At 43.3% G+C, this 13,674-nt stretch overlaps 1 protein-coding gene and 1 long non-coding RNA gene across 10 annotated transcripts in view; both read left to right on the top strand.

The window, feature by feature from the left end:
* LOC310826340 overlaps positions 1 to 13,674 on the top strand; it is a 264,239-nt gene that overhangs the window by 187,066 nt on the left and 63,499 nt on the right. The gene's annotated exons all lie outside the window — the stretch shown is intronic.
* USP6NL (USP6 N-terminal like) overlaps positions 1 to 13,674 on the top strand; it is a 135,548-nt gene that overhangs the window by 58,375 nt on the left and 63,499 nt on the right. For 8 of the 9 annotated variants that reach the window (XM_083700156.1, XM_083700160.1, XM_083700157.1 and 5 more), the window contains 2 exons: positions 6,858 to 6,931; positions 8,125 to 8,207. In XM_083700156.1, the coding sequence (XP_083556282.1) occupies positions 6,858 to 6,931; positions 8,125 to 8,207 (157 nt within the window). Of the gene's footprint in view, positions 1 to 4,528; positions 4,631 to 6,857; positions 6,932 to 8,124; positions 8,208 to 13,674 lie in introns of those variants that run through there. The other variant, XM_083700155.1, reaches the window with a different exon arrangement.

The following is a 13,674-nucleotide window of genomic DNA, read 5'->3' as shown; positions in this document are numbered from 1 at the left end:
AGCTGTTTATTGCAGCAGCCTTGCTATAAGCTCCTCATGTGAATGGTGCCTCTGAGTGGCATATCTCTTTGGGGGTGCAGCTCAAAGACAAGGGGCCCAAGGAGAGGGGAGAGGAGGATGGGGGAACACGCTGCAAGGGGAGGGTGACATAACTGGGCTCCTGAGCCCCACAGGGGTGCCGGGGAAAGAATGTACCGTATTTTTTGCTCTATAGGACGCACTTTTTCCCCTTCAAAAATGAAGGATTCAATAGATACAGATTTGTAACTCTGTTCATGTTCTGCTTCACTTACAAGAGGCAAATCTTGCTTAGCGTTACCGCGTGGGAGGATATGTAGCTACAAAAGGTAGCATGCCAAGCTTTAACCTCTGCATCTTTTTCTCCAGCAAAGGGCATTTATTATTTCTGTAACACCACCAGTTCTGAATATTTTTATGCACCTGGAAAAAGAATTCTAGGCCCTCCAGAGTTTATACTATGAAAATGAATACAACAACAAATACTTGACTGGGATGGAGGGGGTGGGGTGGGGTGAAATGGCATGTCAGCTCCAAGAGAGGGGCTAATTTGCTCTGCACTGAGCTAAACCAAAGTGTGGCTTAGCATGCTGTCCAAGCCTGTGGTTAAGATATCTCATCACTAACCACAGTTGGAGTGCAAGGTAAAATGACACATTAAGCCAAACCCTGGATTAATTTATCGCGGCACAGGAGTGAAAAAAGAATGGGGAGAAGCAGAATGGCTGTGGGCTCCTCTCCAGACTCCCACACATTTGTGAAGTTTCCCTAAGTCACAGTTGGGTTTACTGTGTTGTGCGAACCAGCTCATCTCTGATGTCTGCCTAGTCCTGCATTACATGGGTGGCTGCTACTGAGAACAACCACCGTCACATTTCTGCCTCTTTTCTCCCAGCAGTATTTAGAAATACCAAAGAAAGGGACACAGTGTCTGCCCATCATTGTGGAAGTTTGCAGACTCCATGCTGCTGGCTGCTAAGGTTGCAGGAACAAGAACATTCTTGATAAGACTTCATGGTGTCTGTTAAATTGTTAGATGTTCCTGAGGTGAGAGGAGAAAGGGATCTGGGACTGCTGCTTTGAGCAATTGCTTTAACTTATTCACTATGATAAGTGAAATCTCTGATCCACATTCCTTATTAAAATCAGGTTAAATGTCTTGAGACATCCGACAGGGCTTTGTATTAATGACACCGCTATCTGGAACGTCTTCCCAAATGCAGCTGGTGTCCATCTAACTTGTTTCACGATCAAATAAATACTTTTTTAATCAAGGAAGGCATTTCTGAGCCGTTGGATCTTATTACTTAATGCTGCTGCTTAAATTTTACTCTGAAAATTACTTTAAGATTTATGTCTTTGGCTATATCTTTTTTTACAGTACGATTGCTGGTTTGATTAATTGATTACTTTGATGGTGATTTATGTTGTACGTCTCTTCAAGTATCTTGAAACCAGAGAATGAGACAAATAGATTTTACAAATAAGCAATATTTTTGTGGAAATGTGTGTTGGGTGGAAGAATAGTCTTCAGTATTGTCCTATATACCTTAGAACACGGAGTGTTATCCAATCTTGGGTCCCCAGATGTTGCTGGATTGCAACCTCCTCCTCCAAAGCCAGCTTGACCAATGGCCATCAGGGATGGAGGGAGTTGTTGTCCAACAATATCTGGGGACTAAAAAGTGGGGGAAACCACTTAAGCATCCATTGATTCAGTAGGTCTTGTTTGGAATGCACATCTATTTAAATCAGGATTGGGTATTCACAGACCTGGAAGCCAAATGTTGATCTCCAGGACTCTCTTAGGTCACATCTTCTCACTATACTCTGCACCCCACTTTGAGTGCCTGAAATGTGTTCTTGAAATGTTGTGCCGCCGTTTTCTTTCTTGCGTGGATAATGTATGTGTGTGTGTGTGTGTGAGTGTGTGAGAAGAGAGAGAGAGAGAGAGAGAGAGAGACTTTCGTGTGGTTGGAATGCACATTACTGTGGACAGAGGTGAGTGTTGCATCTGTTGCTCAACCTGCTTTTGCTTCTGGCTCCACACACCACTGGCTGGTGCCCCACCCTCTCTCGAAGATTGCCCACAATGGAATGCCACCTTTGGACTGAAAAGGTATCCCTACTCTGAATTTAAGCCCTACTTGGGAAACAGCCCTATTTATTTTTGTTGAGCTGTCGTCGTACTCATTTCATGCAACGTGTGCAGTTTTTCTCTGAACTTTACAATTAGGACTCTTGTTAAGTTAAAGGTCATGTCTACACCATACTTAAGGGACCCGGGTAGCGCTGTGGGTTAAACCACAGAGCCTAGGGCTTGCCGATCAGAAGGTCGACTGTTCAAATTCCTGCGATGGGGTGAGCTCCCGTTGCTCTGTCCCAGCTCCTGCCAACCTAGCAGTTCGAAAGCACGTCAAAGTGCAAGTAGATAAATAGGTACCACTCTGGCGGGAAGGTAAACGGCATTTCCGTGCACTGCTCTGGTTCGCCAGAAGCGGCTTAGTCATGCTGGCCACTAAAGCGAGATGAGCGCCGCAACCCCAGAGTCGGCCACGACTGGACCTAATGGTCAGGGGTCCCTTTAGCTTTACCTTTACACCATACTTAGAATTGATGGAGTCACAGAATTGTAGAGTTGGAGGGACCCCATGGGTCATCTTGTTCAACCCCCCTGCGATGCAGGAATCTTTAGGAGACCGCTCACAAAGCTACAATTCTCAGCACCCACAGCAAATTACAGTTTCCAGGATAATTTGAGAGAAGTCATGACTGTCCAAGTGGCATAGGAGTACTTTAAATATATGGAGTGGATGTGAGCATAGAAGAAGTTGCTTCATTTAAAAGGTCCAAGAGCAGAGCTTAAGTTGATGACCTCCCTCTTGCCCCCGCCAAGTATGTAACAGTCAAGAGAGAAAGGGGGAGTCCCATAAGTGTGGGAAAAAGAAGCAAGTCTCACTGTGCAGAAGCATGTATGCAGGCTTCTGCTAAATTTGTTGAACTACAGGTAGGATTTCCTACCTGATGACCTATATAGGATGTTGGCAGCATTCAGAATTAGCCAGGTGCCGGGCACATTTTGCACCTGGCTATTGGCCACTTACGACCAATTGAAGATGCCTGGGTGCCAGGATGGTGCCTGATGGCTGGTGTCTAGCAGCAGGGATTGTGTTGTTATTCTATGGCACGAGTCAGATTTTAGCTGGAGCTGTCAATATACACAATTCATTTTCAGCTTTGTAATGTTGTAAAAGAAGCAGTGGGAGGCACCTAAACATTTTGTTAGTATGCCTGTAACCTAGGTTTAAGGGGCCGTATGGTGAATAGCTTTTAAATTTCAGTTTCTAACACTGGGTGTTGGATATGGGAGAATTTCCATGGCTGCAACCTCTTGCGTTTGTCATCTTTGAGGTCTACACATGAGCTTATTTTTCACAGTTCCCCCCTCTCAACCTGGGCTGATATGTGCAAGATGGATAAACAGAGATGCGGATATTCCAGAAAAATAGATGCCGGAAAATTTCTCACTGATTCCAATATCTTGGAAAATATATGATCGGACTAATTCTGCCAGGAATATAGTAAGCCTGAGCCCTCAGTCCCAGGGAGCCCACTAAGCTAAATCCCACCCTGAGACTAGGAGGTTCCTGGTTCAAGCTCCCGAGTCCCTGACACCCAGGGTATCCCTGATCCTTCTTTGTGAAAGGCATTACTTGCATTCAGGTCTTCCCTCTCTTTCCTTTCCTTCATTTTGAACATAAATGGAAATATTCCATGAAATGAAGCTGACCCCAGAAAAAGTGACGCGAGCTTTCCACTTCCTGAAGAACAGGGAGTGAAACTGCTGACTGGCCCTAGGCATGTTTTGTTTCCGCCTCTTTCCCTCACCCCATCATTTTCTAACGCAATTTTCAGCAGGAGTTTCCTCCAGCTGCCTCCAGCTGCAACGATCAACTTGTTTGGCTGTAATCAGTCCAGTTAGCCTTGTGATGCGTTAAGTAAATAGAGTTTTAGGTGAGAAGATGAATAGTTATTACTCTGGAATCAACACTTTGGGCAGCAGCATAACAACAAGTAAGATGCAAGTGAGAACAAGGCAGGTTGCTATCACCTTTGTTCTCTGAACACAGTCTGCTTTAGCAAAGCATAGTAATGATTTCTTTCTGCATGCTAGAAGGTTATGAAATGAATGGAGAGCTTTTCACCTTGAGAAGAATAGAACCTTTGATAAATTTAACGCTTGCCTATTTGATATCATGTCCGATTGTCAACTTTTTAATCTTAACCATGCACAGGTTGGCTTTAGCAGTTAATGTAGGATGAATAGTAGATAATTGCCTGATTTTGTTGCTTATTATGTGGTGTGTTCCTTTAACTTTTGGCACATTCTGGAATGTACCAAGTAATTGTGGTGTAGCTGCTGATGTATTACGTTTGGCACTGGGAGAGTTCTTGGTCCAAGTCTCCTTTCCAAAGAAGCTCATTGGTTGGGCTTTGACAAGTCACTAATGTTCAGTTTAATCTCCTTTGCAAGGCTATTTTGAGGATAAAATGGGACAACTTGCATATGGTACTCTGAGGTTCCTGCAGGAAAGAGTAGGATATATATATGGTAATCAGCTCGTTTGTTTAACAGATAGAAGGCTCCTTCACAGCTACACACAACCGGCCCCTAGAACTACAGTGGCCTGCTGCCAAATCCCATTGCCACAGGGACCATGTTTTTTTGCTTCTAGGGAAATGAGAGCCAAGTGATACTCTTCAGAGAGCCAGGCTTGGCCCAATGGCCTCTAGTTGCTATCTGCTGGTGTATAGTTTTCACCTGGGGGGCGGTGTTGGTCAAATCTGATTTCTCTTTTCCTTCACTCTCTTATTAGGATTCGTACTGCTATGCTGTGCCTGATGCCCCATAATCCCTCTCGACCTCAGGTCACCTTACCTGACATTTCAACTTCCCTGTTGAGTCAAGCCATTATTTCTGTTGCTTGCTCTTACTCGCCTGCTACTTTTTCTTGACATGACCAGTGTTTTCTCCAGCAGCATGTTCCGTGTTCATTGAGTAATCCTGAGGGGGAAAGCAAAGCATAGTAATATCTTTTAGCTGTTCAGATACTTTCCAATCGTCACACTTTCTGAACTGGTTTGTGTTGCAATTCTCAGGAGCAGTAATGTCTCAACATAGGTAGTAGTTAAGCTGCTATCACAGTAAGCTCACCCTACCAATAACCAAGAGAAAATAAAAGTTAATAAAAGTTAAAACACATGCTTATTTTCATGTGTTGTTTTGTGTGTGTGTGTGTGTGTGTGTGTGTGTGTACACAAATAAATGTGAGAATACAGTTGTATATGCACATATGCATATACCCCCCACCCCAGTTTGTGCAGAAGTAAAGTTGGCTAAAATGAGAGAAGCCAACTGGTCCTTTCAACACACCTGCGCCTGTGCACTTCCTTCTGTGCATCAGTTGGGTTGAAGAGGAATCATTGCATATTAGCCATAGAATCGTTGTCCTTGCAGAGGATTCTGGGACATGATCTCTGGTCATGCGGAGCACTGACCAGGCTTGCTGGGTCCTACTACAAATCCTGAGGGTTTTCTAGTGTGTTTAGCTGTCATGAGTGCACACCGGGGAGCTGAATGTTGGCAAAGGATGGCATGTAATAGAAATGTATCTTTGTACAGCTTGCCTATCTTTACCATCTTTTTCCCTGAGGAATTGCACCGCTTTGCATTCTGTGCTCTTTCTTACTCTAAGGAGGTCAGTTTGTTCTGTGTTAATGTATAAAGGTAAAGGTCCAGTCGCGGATGACGCTGGGATTGCGGCGCTCATCTCGCTTTACTGGCCGAGGGAGCTGGCGTACAGCATGACTAAGCCGCTTCTGGCGAACCAAAGCAGCACACGGAAATGCTGTTTACCTTCCCGCTGGAGCGGTACCTATTTATCTACTTAGTGCTTTTGAACTGCTAGGTTGGCAGGAGTTGGGACCAAACAACGGGAACTCACCCCATCGCGGGGAATCGAATCGCTGACCTTCTGATTGGCAAGCCTTAGGCTCTGTGGTTTAACCCACAGCGCCACCTGCGTCCCTTCTGTATATGTATAATGTATATTCTGTATATGTATAATGTATATGTAGCTTTAATGGCATGATTTCCCAGTTTAGGGTTTGCAGGTTGGAAGTTACAAGTGAGGGCCTGGGGAGGAAAAGGAGCTTTATTCCTCTTGCCCTGCTTCCCTTCCTTGTTTTGCGTGCTTCGGTATGAGTTTACAAATGGAATATTGACTCTTCCTCCAGTAGCGTATATTGAACATTAATATTTTCAGCGGGTTGCAGTTATTGCAAATAGTTTTCTGTTCTTCCTTGTGTTTTGAAAAGGTTGGGTTCATTAAACTGCAGGTACCTTTAAAACATATTGTACTTTTTAATAGCGAGGCCTTTTGAGACCCATATATTATCCCTTTATATTTGCAAGACTAATATATAAAACACTACCTGACTAGAGTCATTATCAAATGCATCTTGTTGAATACCCCCCCCCCCGTGATTACAGTATCAGATTTGTAAAAGATCCCTCCCTCCTTGAGTCTAGAAAGGCTAGAACTGAGTAGTAGTAGTTCATGATTTTGTTAGGGTTTTGCCAATAGGGGTAGGAAAATATACTTCGAGATGTGATTATATAAAATTGTCAGTTAAAATACACGGCATTCAAAGCCACAATTTTGTTTTTAGCATTGTTGCATTACATTTTTGAAACTTTTTTGCTTTCCAGTAGAACTTGCTTCTGTCGAAAGGATCACTGTAACCTATTCTTGCATGTTTATTTTATCTTTTTCCAGGTTCTGATGCTGAGCAGGATGCTGCTATCAAACTTGCCAAAGAACGAGCTGACATAGTTGCCAAGTATGACAGAGTAAGTTTCTGTACTTGTTAAGGCACCCTTGCAAATTGCTATTCTTCTGCTCTCGTGAGGCAAAGACCTCAGCAGACGGCTGGCAAATAAAGATGCCTGCCCCTTTCTTCCTGTCCTCGTGTGCCACTCTTGGACAAATATGGTGATGCCACACTATGTTTTTTTACAAGGAGAGAGGAGGGGCAAAGATTCACTCCAATTCCACATTGGAAACAGTGCCTAAATTGCGTCAACCTCCTTTCTATGTTACAAGAGAAATGGCACGAGGAGGGAATATTTACTGCTTCAAAAGAACATATGAATTGCTTTGCTGGGTCAAACAACTGATATTATGTTGCCAATCATGCCTAGGCAAATGCCTTTGGGAAACTCATAAGCGGATAGTCTTATCTTAGTTGTGACATTGTCTGGAAGTTGGAGATCCAGTTTCTCTGAACCTGCATGTTCAGCTTAGCTAATATGAGAAACTTGCGCTGTTGTTTTTAATGTTCTGTTTATAGCTAAGCAGGATAGGCATCATTATTCCTGGAGAAATGGTAGGAGCGATTGTAGTAGTGGTAGTTTATGATGCTTAAACATTAGAACAATTGTAATGCAGAAACATGGGAACAGCATTTTAAATAAAAGCCCACATTCTACTCATGTAAAAACATGCTGATTCCCAGACCATCTGCTGGCTGGATTTAGAAGGTGATTGGGCCACATCCGGCCCCTGGCCCTTAGTTTGCCTACCCATGGTGTAGTACATTGTTGTTGTTTAGTCGTTTAGTCATGTCCGACTCTTCGTGACCCCATGGACCAGAGCACGCCAGGCACTCCTGTCTTCCACTGCCCCCCGCAGTTTGGTCAAACTCATGCTGGTAGCTTCGAGAACACTATCCAGCCATCTCGTCCTCTGTCGTCCCCTTCTCCTTGTGCCCTCTATCTTTTCCAACATCAAGGACTTTTCCAGGGAGTCTTCTCTTCTCATGAGTTGGCCCTAGTATTGGAGCCTCAGCTTCACGATCTGTCCTTCCAGTAAGCACCCAGGGCTGATTTCCTTAAGAATGGAGAGGTTTGATCTTCTTGCAGTAGTACATTAGAAATAAGGAATTTGCTCCCGGTTGCAAACTTCAAATCAGTCCTTTGCCTTCCAACATGTTGTACTGTAATGAATGAATTCTTGTCTGTCTTTGTTGTGTGTTTTTCTGTAGGGTCGTGAAGGTGTGCAGATTGAGCCTTGGGAAGATGCAGACTACCACCTTTACAAAGTTACTGACAGATTTGGTTTCCTGCAGTAAGTTGCATAGTTTGGCAAGAGAATTACATTAAAAGTTTGTCTGCCTTTCCCCCCTTTTTTCTTTTGGATGTTATTCACTTTTATAAGCCAGTCTGGTCAAAGTATTGACTGCTTCAGGTAGAATTGCTTTGCGAATAGTATTCCATTTGGTGAATAAAATTTAAATGGTCTTGCACAGTATTCTTCGGTTATTTATATTCTCCACTCTTCTTACTCTGATTTGAAATTGATCCCTACTTGGTAATGGAAAAGTATGGGCAGTCACCTTTCCTGTGTATAATAGTAGCAGGGAGAAGCTTTGTGCAGCAAAAATCAGGTCATGCTAGATACTTTCTGTAAGAACTAAAAGAATAATTCTTCACGGGACTCTACAGAGGATGCTTCTACAGAATGTGCAACTGATGTTCCTTGTTCTCCAATAGAAAATAGTTTTATTTCTTAAGATATATGTTACAAACATATCACACTTTTATGTAACTAAATTTATTTGCAACAATCATGGGGCACAACAGAGGAATAGTGAAAAATACCATCGCTTTACTACCCAACATCAGTTACAGATGTAAGGTTCCCGGTTGCCTAACACCTATTAAGAAATTCTGGGATGCTACAGGCTGACATACTCCCTCATTCTCTTCTCTGTCTTTGAAGATGTTTTGTGCATTATGATACTTAAAACCTGCTTTTCAGACTTCAGTTAAAAAGATACATCCAACTGAATAAATAAATGAAATTCAGAGAAAAAAACATTGAATTAAAGGGAAAAGTTAAACTGAAAAGTAAAAGGAGACCAACATATCACTTGTTCATCTCCATTCAGCAAGGTAAAGCCAATGCCTGCTGCTGATGTCAATGTATAACAGCTTGCAGATGTGCATTGCAGTGCACAGCCAGTCCTTCTGAACTAGATTGATGCACTTGATGGATATGCTTTTCCCAATCCAGGGCCAGGACTTGCAAACAATGGGGTGCAACTAGAACTGAGGCTTTTGACCAAAACTACAGTGGTACCTTGCAAGACGAAATTAATTCGTTCTGCGAGTTTTTTCGTCTTGCGAATTTTTCATCTTGCGAAGCACGGATCACCAAAGTCTTCAAAAACCTCAAAAAAGGCTACCACACCGCGTGCTATGAGTTGCTCCTCGAAGTCAAGTCACAACTGCACCTCTTCAAGCAATGCACCCTGGGTATTAACGGTTTTAAGAAAAAGGAAACAAACTTGTAAGACATCTTGCGAAGCAAGCCCATAGGGAAATTCGTCTTGCGAAGCAACTCAAAAAACGAAAAACTCTTTCGTCTTGCGAGTTTTTCATCTTACGAGGCATTCGTCTTGCGAGGTACCACTGTAGTTGAATTGCTGATCAGTTCAGGCCTCTGGTGACCCTTAATCTGACTTTAGTGGTAGCCTGGGCAAGGTTCACAATGGCTTAGGTTAGCACTCTATTTTAGCTCCCAACAAGAGTACAGGTTTCCCCTTCACTTCAAGAAGAGGTTGTGTTCTCTAAAACTTGGACCATTCTTTTTAAATCTATAAGTTATATGCAGGCAGCAACTCTAGTAAATAAGGAGGCAAGTCTTCAATCAAACAGTTGCTATAACAAAAATTGATGATAGTTTAGACATCTTCTGGAAGTTCTCATCCTAATAGCCATGGTTTGAAACCTTAACATTGTTAAATTTTCTTTAATGATTAAGACAACTTGGAGAGAGGATTCTCTAGCTTGGCCAAGTGTTTATGAATTTACATGAAGATAAGCTGCTATGTTCATGCTTGTGTGTTTGATTATGGTTTCATTCAGTCCAGAACTGTCTATCGTAACTGGAAGCAGCTCTTCAAGGTCTCAAGCATGGCTCTCTACTAACCCTGTTACCTGCAATCCAGTTCACTTCAAATGCCACAGATTGAATCTGGGAGCAGTATCCAGTTAATAGTTATGCTAGCCCAATGACTTACAGCTGCACAGTGTAGCTTCTCTGCCCTCTCCTGCCGCTGCATTCATCCTCAGCCTGCATTGGAGGGTTGGAGAAACCCCCAGAGCAGATTTAGGAGACATGTGGGGTGGATCGCAGGGAGAAAAGAGGGAATGGAATTTGCTTTGCACACCTAAAAGCCCTTATGCTAGTGTAACTCCTTAGTTGGCTACCTCCCTGAGCTCCTACATAGGGCTGGGCAATATTTGGTTTTCAGTATGGGCTTGTTATGGACTTGAAACCGGTTGAAACACATATGATTCGCGATATATTGCCAAGTTAAAAACTATGAAACTGATGATCACAATAAGGACTTCAAACCGGTTTTGGACGATATATCAATATATATCCTATATGTGCAAAGCATGTGCTCTGCTGCTTCGCTATGCCCCCTTCCCACTGTGCTTGAATGTATAACTGCCACTCTTGTATGAACAATGTAATGGTGCACTACTGTACAGCGGCTTTAATTTACAAGTCGGCGTTGTGGAGTCCTTTCGTTAACCATTTCCCCAAGGGAAATTCATAAGTAGAACATTTCCACAGAATTTCCATAGAGCTACCAGTATTGTGCTACTAAGTGTGCATGAGCCTTGCATATGTCCAGAAAAGCTATTTGCATGGACACAAAAAGTTCCAAGTGTGTATGTGTGTTTGCTTGTACATCTTTCATCAAGAGACAGTACTGTAGCTGGAGCACTTGTATTTGATTGAGGCCAGGTAATGCTTATCCAGTTATCTAGGTTGTATGAGAGTTCACTTCCTTGTATACCTTACTGTTAAAACAACCAGTCTGCCATAGACATATGGTGACTTGGGATCTCTTACTAAAGCAGTAAGGAAGGAATTGCTCTGCAGGAACCCATATAAGGGCTGTGCCTGAGAACCATCAGAGGGGAGATGCACGCATGAGACCTAAATGTGGGCGAGAAAAGCTCAAGGCCCTCTTGCTTCTTCCCACACCACTTCAGCACAACATTCAAAACACCCACACTTAACTAGCATATACATCTAATTAAGCAAATGTTCAGAGTTGAAGACCAAGGCTGAAATGCAGGAAGCGGCTCGGGCACAAGCTCAATAATTGCATAGTATCGTTTGTATATTTATCTTTATCTCCTTGGAAACTCATTCGAAACTGCAGGACCTCTGCTTAGCGATTTGGTTTCTCAAGCATATAGCTACTACAGGAACCTTTCCTTGAGGGCACTCAGTTGTTGCTCCCTATACTGAATTCCCTTCACTGTGTTTATATTTTGCTTTCTGCACCTGCCTCAGAATCCCCCAGGTGTGTTTGTGCTGCCACATCTCTTCTCAAGTGAATAAGTTATTTTTATTTATTAAATTTGTATACCGCCCTTCACCCGAAGGGCAGCTCACAACATAAAAATACAAAATACAAAAAATACAAAATGAGAATGCAGAATACCTAATAAACAAAATAACCCCTTTCCCACCAACACATTTAAATAACCAGAAAAAGTTCAGTCAGCCAAAGGCCTGGATATAGAGACCTGTATTTGCCTGGCACCTAAAGATATGTAACAAAGGCAGCAGGCGAGCCTCTCTGGGAAGAGCATTCCACAAATGGGGAGCCACCACAGAAAAGGCCTGTTCTTGTGCTGCCACCATCCAGACCTCTTGTGGAGGAGACACCCAAAGAAGGGCCTCAGAAGATGATTGCAGGGTCCATGTCGGTTCATATGGGGAGAGGCGGTCCTTTGAGGCATTGCAGTCCTGAGCCATTTAAGGCTTTATAGGTCAAAACCAGGACTTTGAATTGAGCCTGGAAACTAATTGGCATCCAGTGCAGTTGGGCCAGAATTGGCATCACATGCTCAAACTGTCTTTGCTGCATCTTACCATTTGCATACTCAAATGGCAGCAGTTGGCACACTATTGTGGCTATTCTCGAGTACCGTATTTTTCGGCGTATAAGACGACCCCCGACTTTTGAGAATCTTTTCCTGGGTTAAAAAGTAGTCTTATATACCAGAAAATACAGTAGATAAATGTGTTTGAGAAGAGACAAGACAATATGCTGCTTGAAGGTTTGAAACGGCATATCTTGAAGGATGGGTGCCATGCTGTTGCTGGGAAGTTAAGGCCTCATTAAGGGGGTACCGCATAAGGATTTATAGATTTTTGGCAAATGTACTTGTTATGTCTGAAAATGTTTTGCTGCTTGTGTTATGTGTGGAGGCCCAGCAGTTGCATATATTGCTGTGATGTACAGTTGTTGGAAACCACTGTTGCCCATGAAGCCCTGCTTATGGCAACACTTTAATACTGGCTGCTTAGCCCTTTAAAACACTGCAAGCCCATCATATTATCTTATTATCCTATGCAGGCATGTTCAACAGGTAGATTGCTGGGCATCTGTGGTAGATCATGTGATACATAGTGATTCCCCCCTCCCAATAAAGGGGGTAAATAAAGCTTTGGCTCCCCTAAAAATAGCTCAACAACTTTGCCTGTCAATAACAATGGGTAGATCACACAGCCAGTATTTTTATAATGTGAGTAGATCAGTCTCTTGGGAGTTGGATGTGCCTGTCCTATAGCAATCCTGGGAAGGTATATCAGGATTGCTATCTCAGTATTGCAGATGGGGGGCGGGGGGGGGGATAGAGAGAGTAAATGAAGACCAGTCTACTGAGTCTATGGCTTCGACTGGCCAGCCTATCAAATATTTCCAGTTCTTGTTGGAATCCCATCTGTCTCAAGAGACAGTGGAATGCGTCTCCAGAAGTCAGACTGTTGGAGAATCACAGCACCTGCTTTCGCTGCAGAGACCAGTAGCTTGTACCTGCTGCATCCCGCATTGTTTTTCCTGTGTTTGCAGCACCAAAGTGACCTCTCTGGGGCACAAGCCTGGCCAGAGTGTATGGAGGTCCTGGGCTGCTCTTTGGCCTCAATGGTGTGGTCCAAAGGAAAGGAAAGCAATACATTTGGCACCAGCTTGGCTGCTTATCATTTGACCCTGGTGCAATACTGCTAAATATTCCCACAGTGTCACAGTGCAGTGGTACCTTGGGTTACATATGCTTCAGGTTACATACGCTTCAGGTTACAGACTCCACTAACCCAGAAATAGTACCTCGGGTTAAGAACTTCGCTTCAGGATGAGAACAGAAATCATGCTCCTGCGGCGCAGCAGCAGCAGCAGCAGCAGGAGGCCCCATTAGGTAAAGTGTTGCTTCAGGTTAAGAACAGTTTCAGGTTAAGAACAGACCTCCGGAACAAATTAAGTACTTAACCCGAAGTACCACTGTATCTTATTCCAGGATGTCAGGACTGGGCAAACATTTGTGTGCTGAATTTGGTAGGGGTGTAGGTGGAGCCACAGCAGCCGAAGGGTGGAGCCAGAGGCAAAAGTGTTTTGCATTTAACTAATCTGCATTAAAGAACTCCTTCAGTTTTCACCATGGAAACCACAGAATTCCCAGTCCCACGCAGATGTACTCAGAAGTAAGTGTCAGTGGAATTGATT

This window comes from Podarcis gaigeae, assembly GCF_964106915.1.
Source record: "Podarcis gaigeae genome assembly, chromosome: 10".
Lineage (NCBI taxonomy): Eukaryota > Metazoa > Chordata > Lepidosauria > Squamata > Lacertidae > Podarcis > Podarcis gaigeae.
Note: the sequence above shows the minus strand (reverse complement) of the source record. Positions and strands in the feature narration are given on the sequence as shown.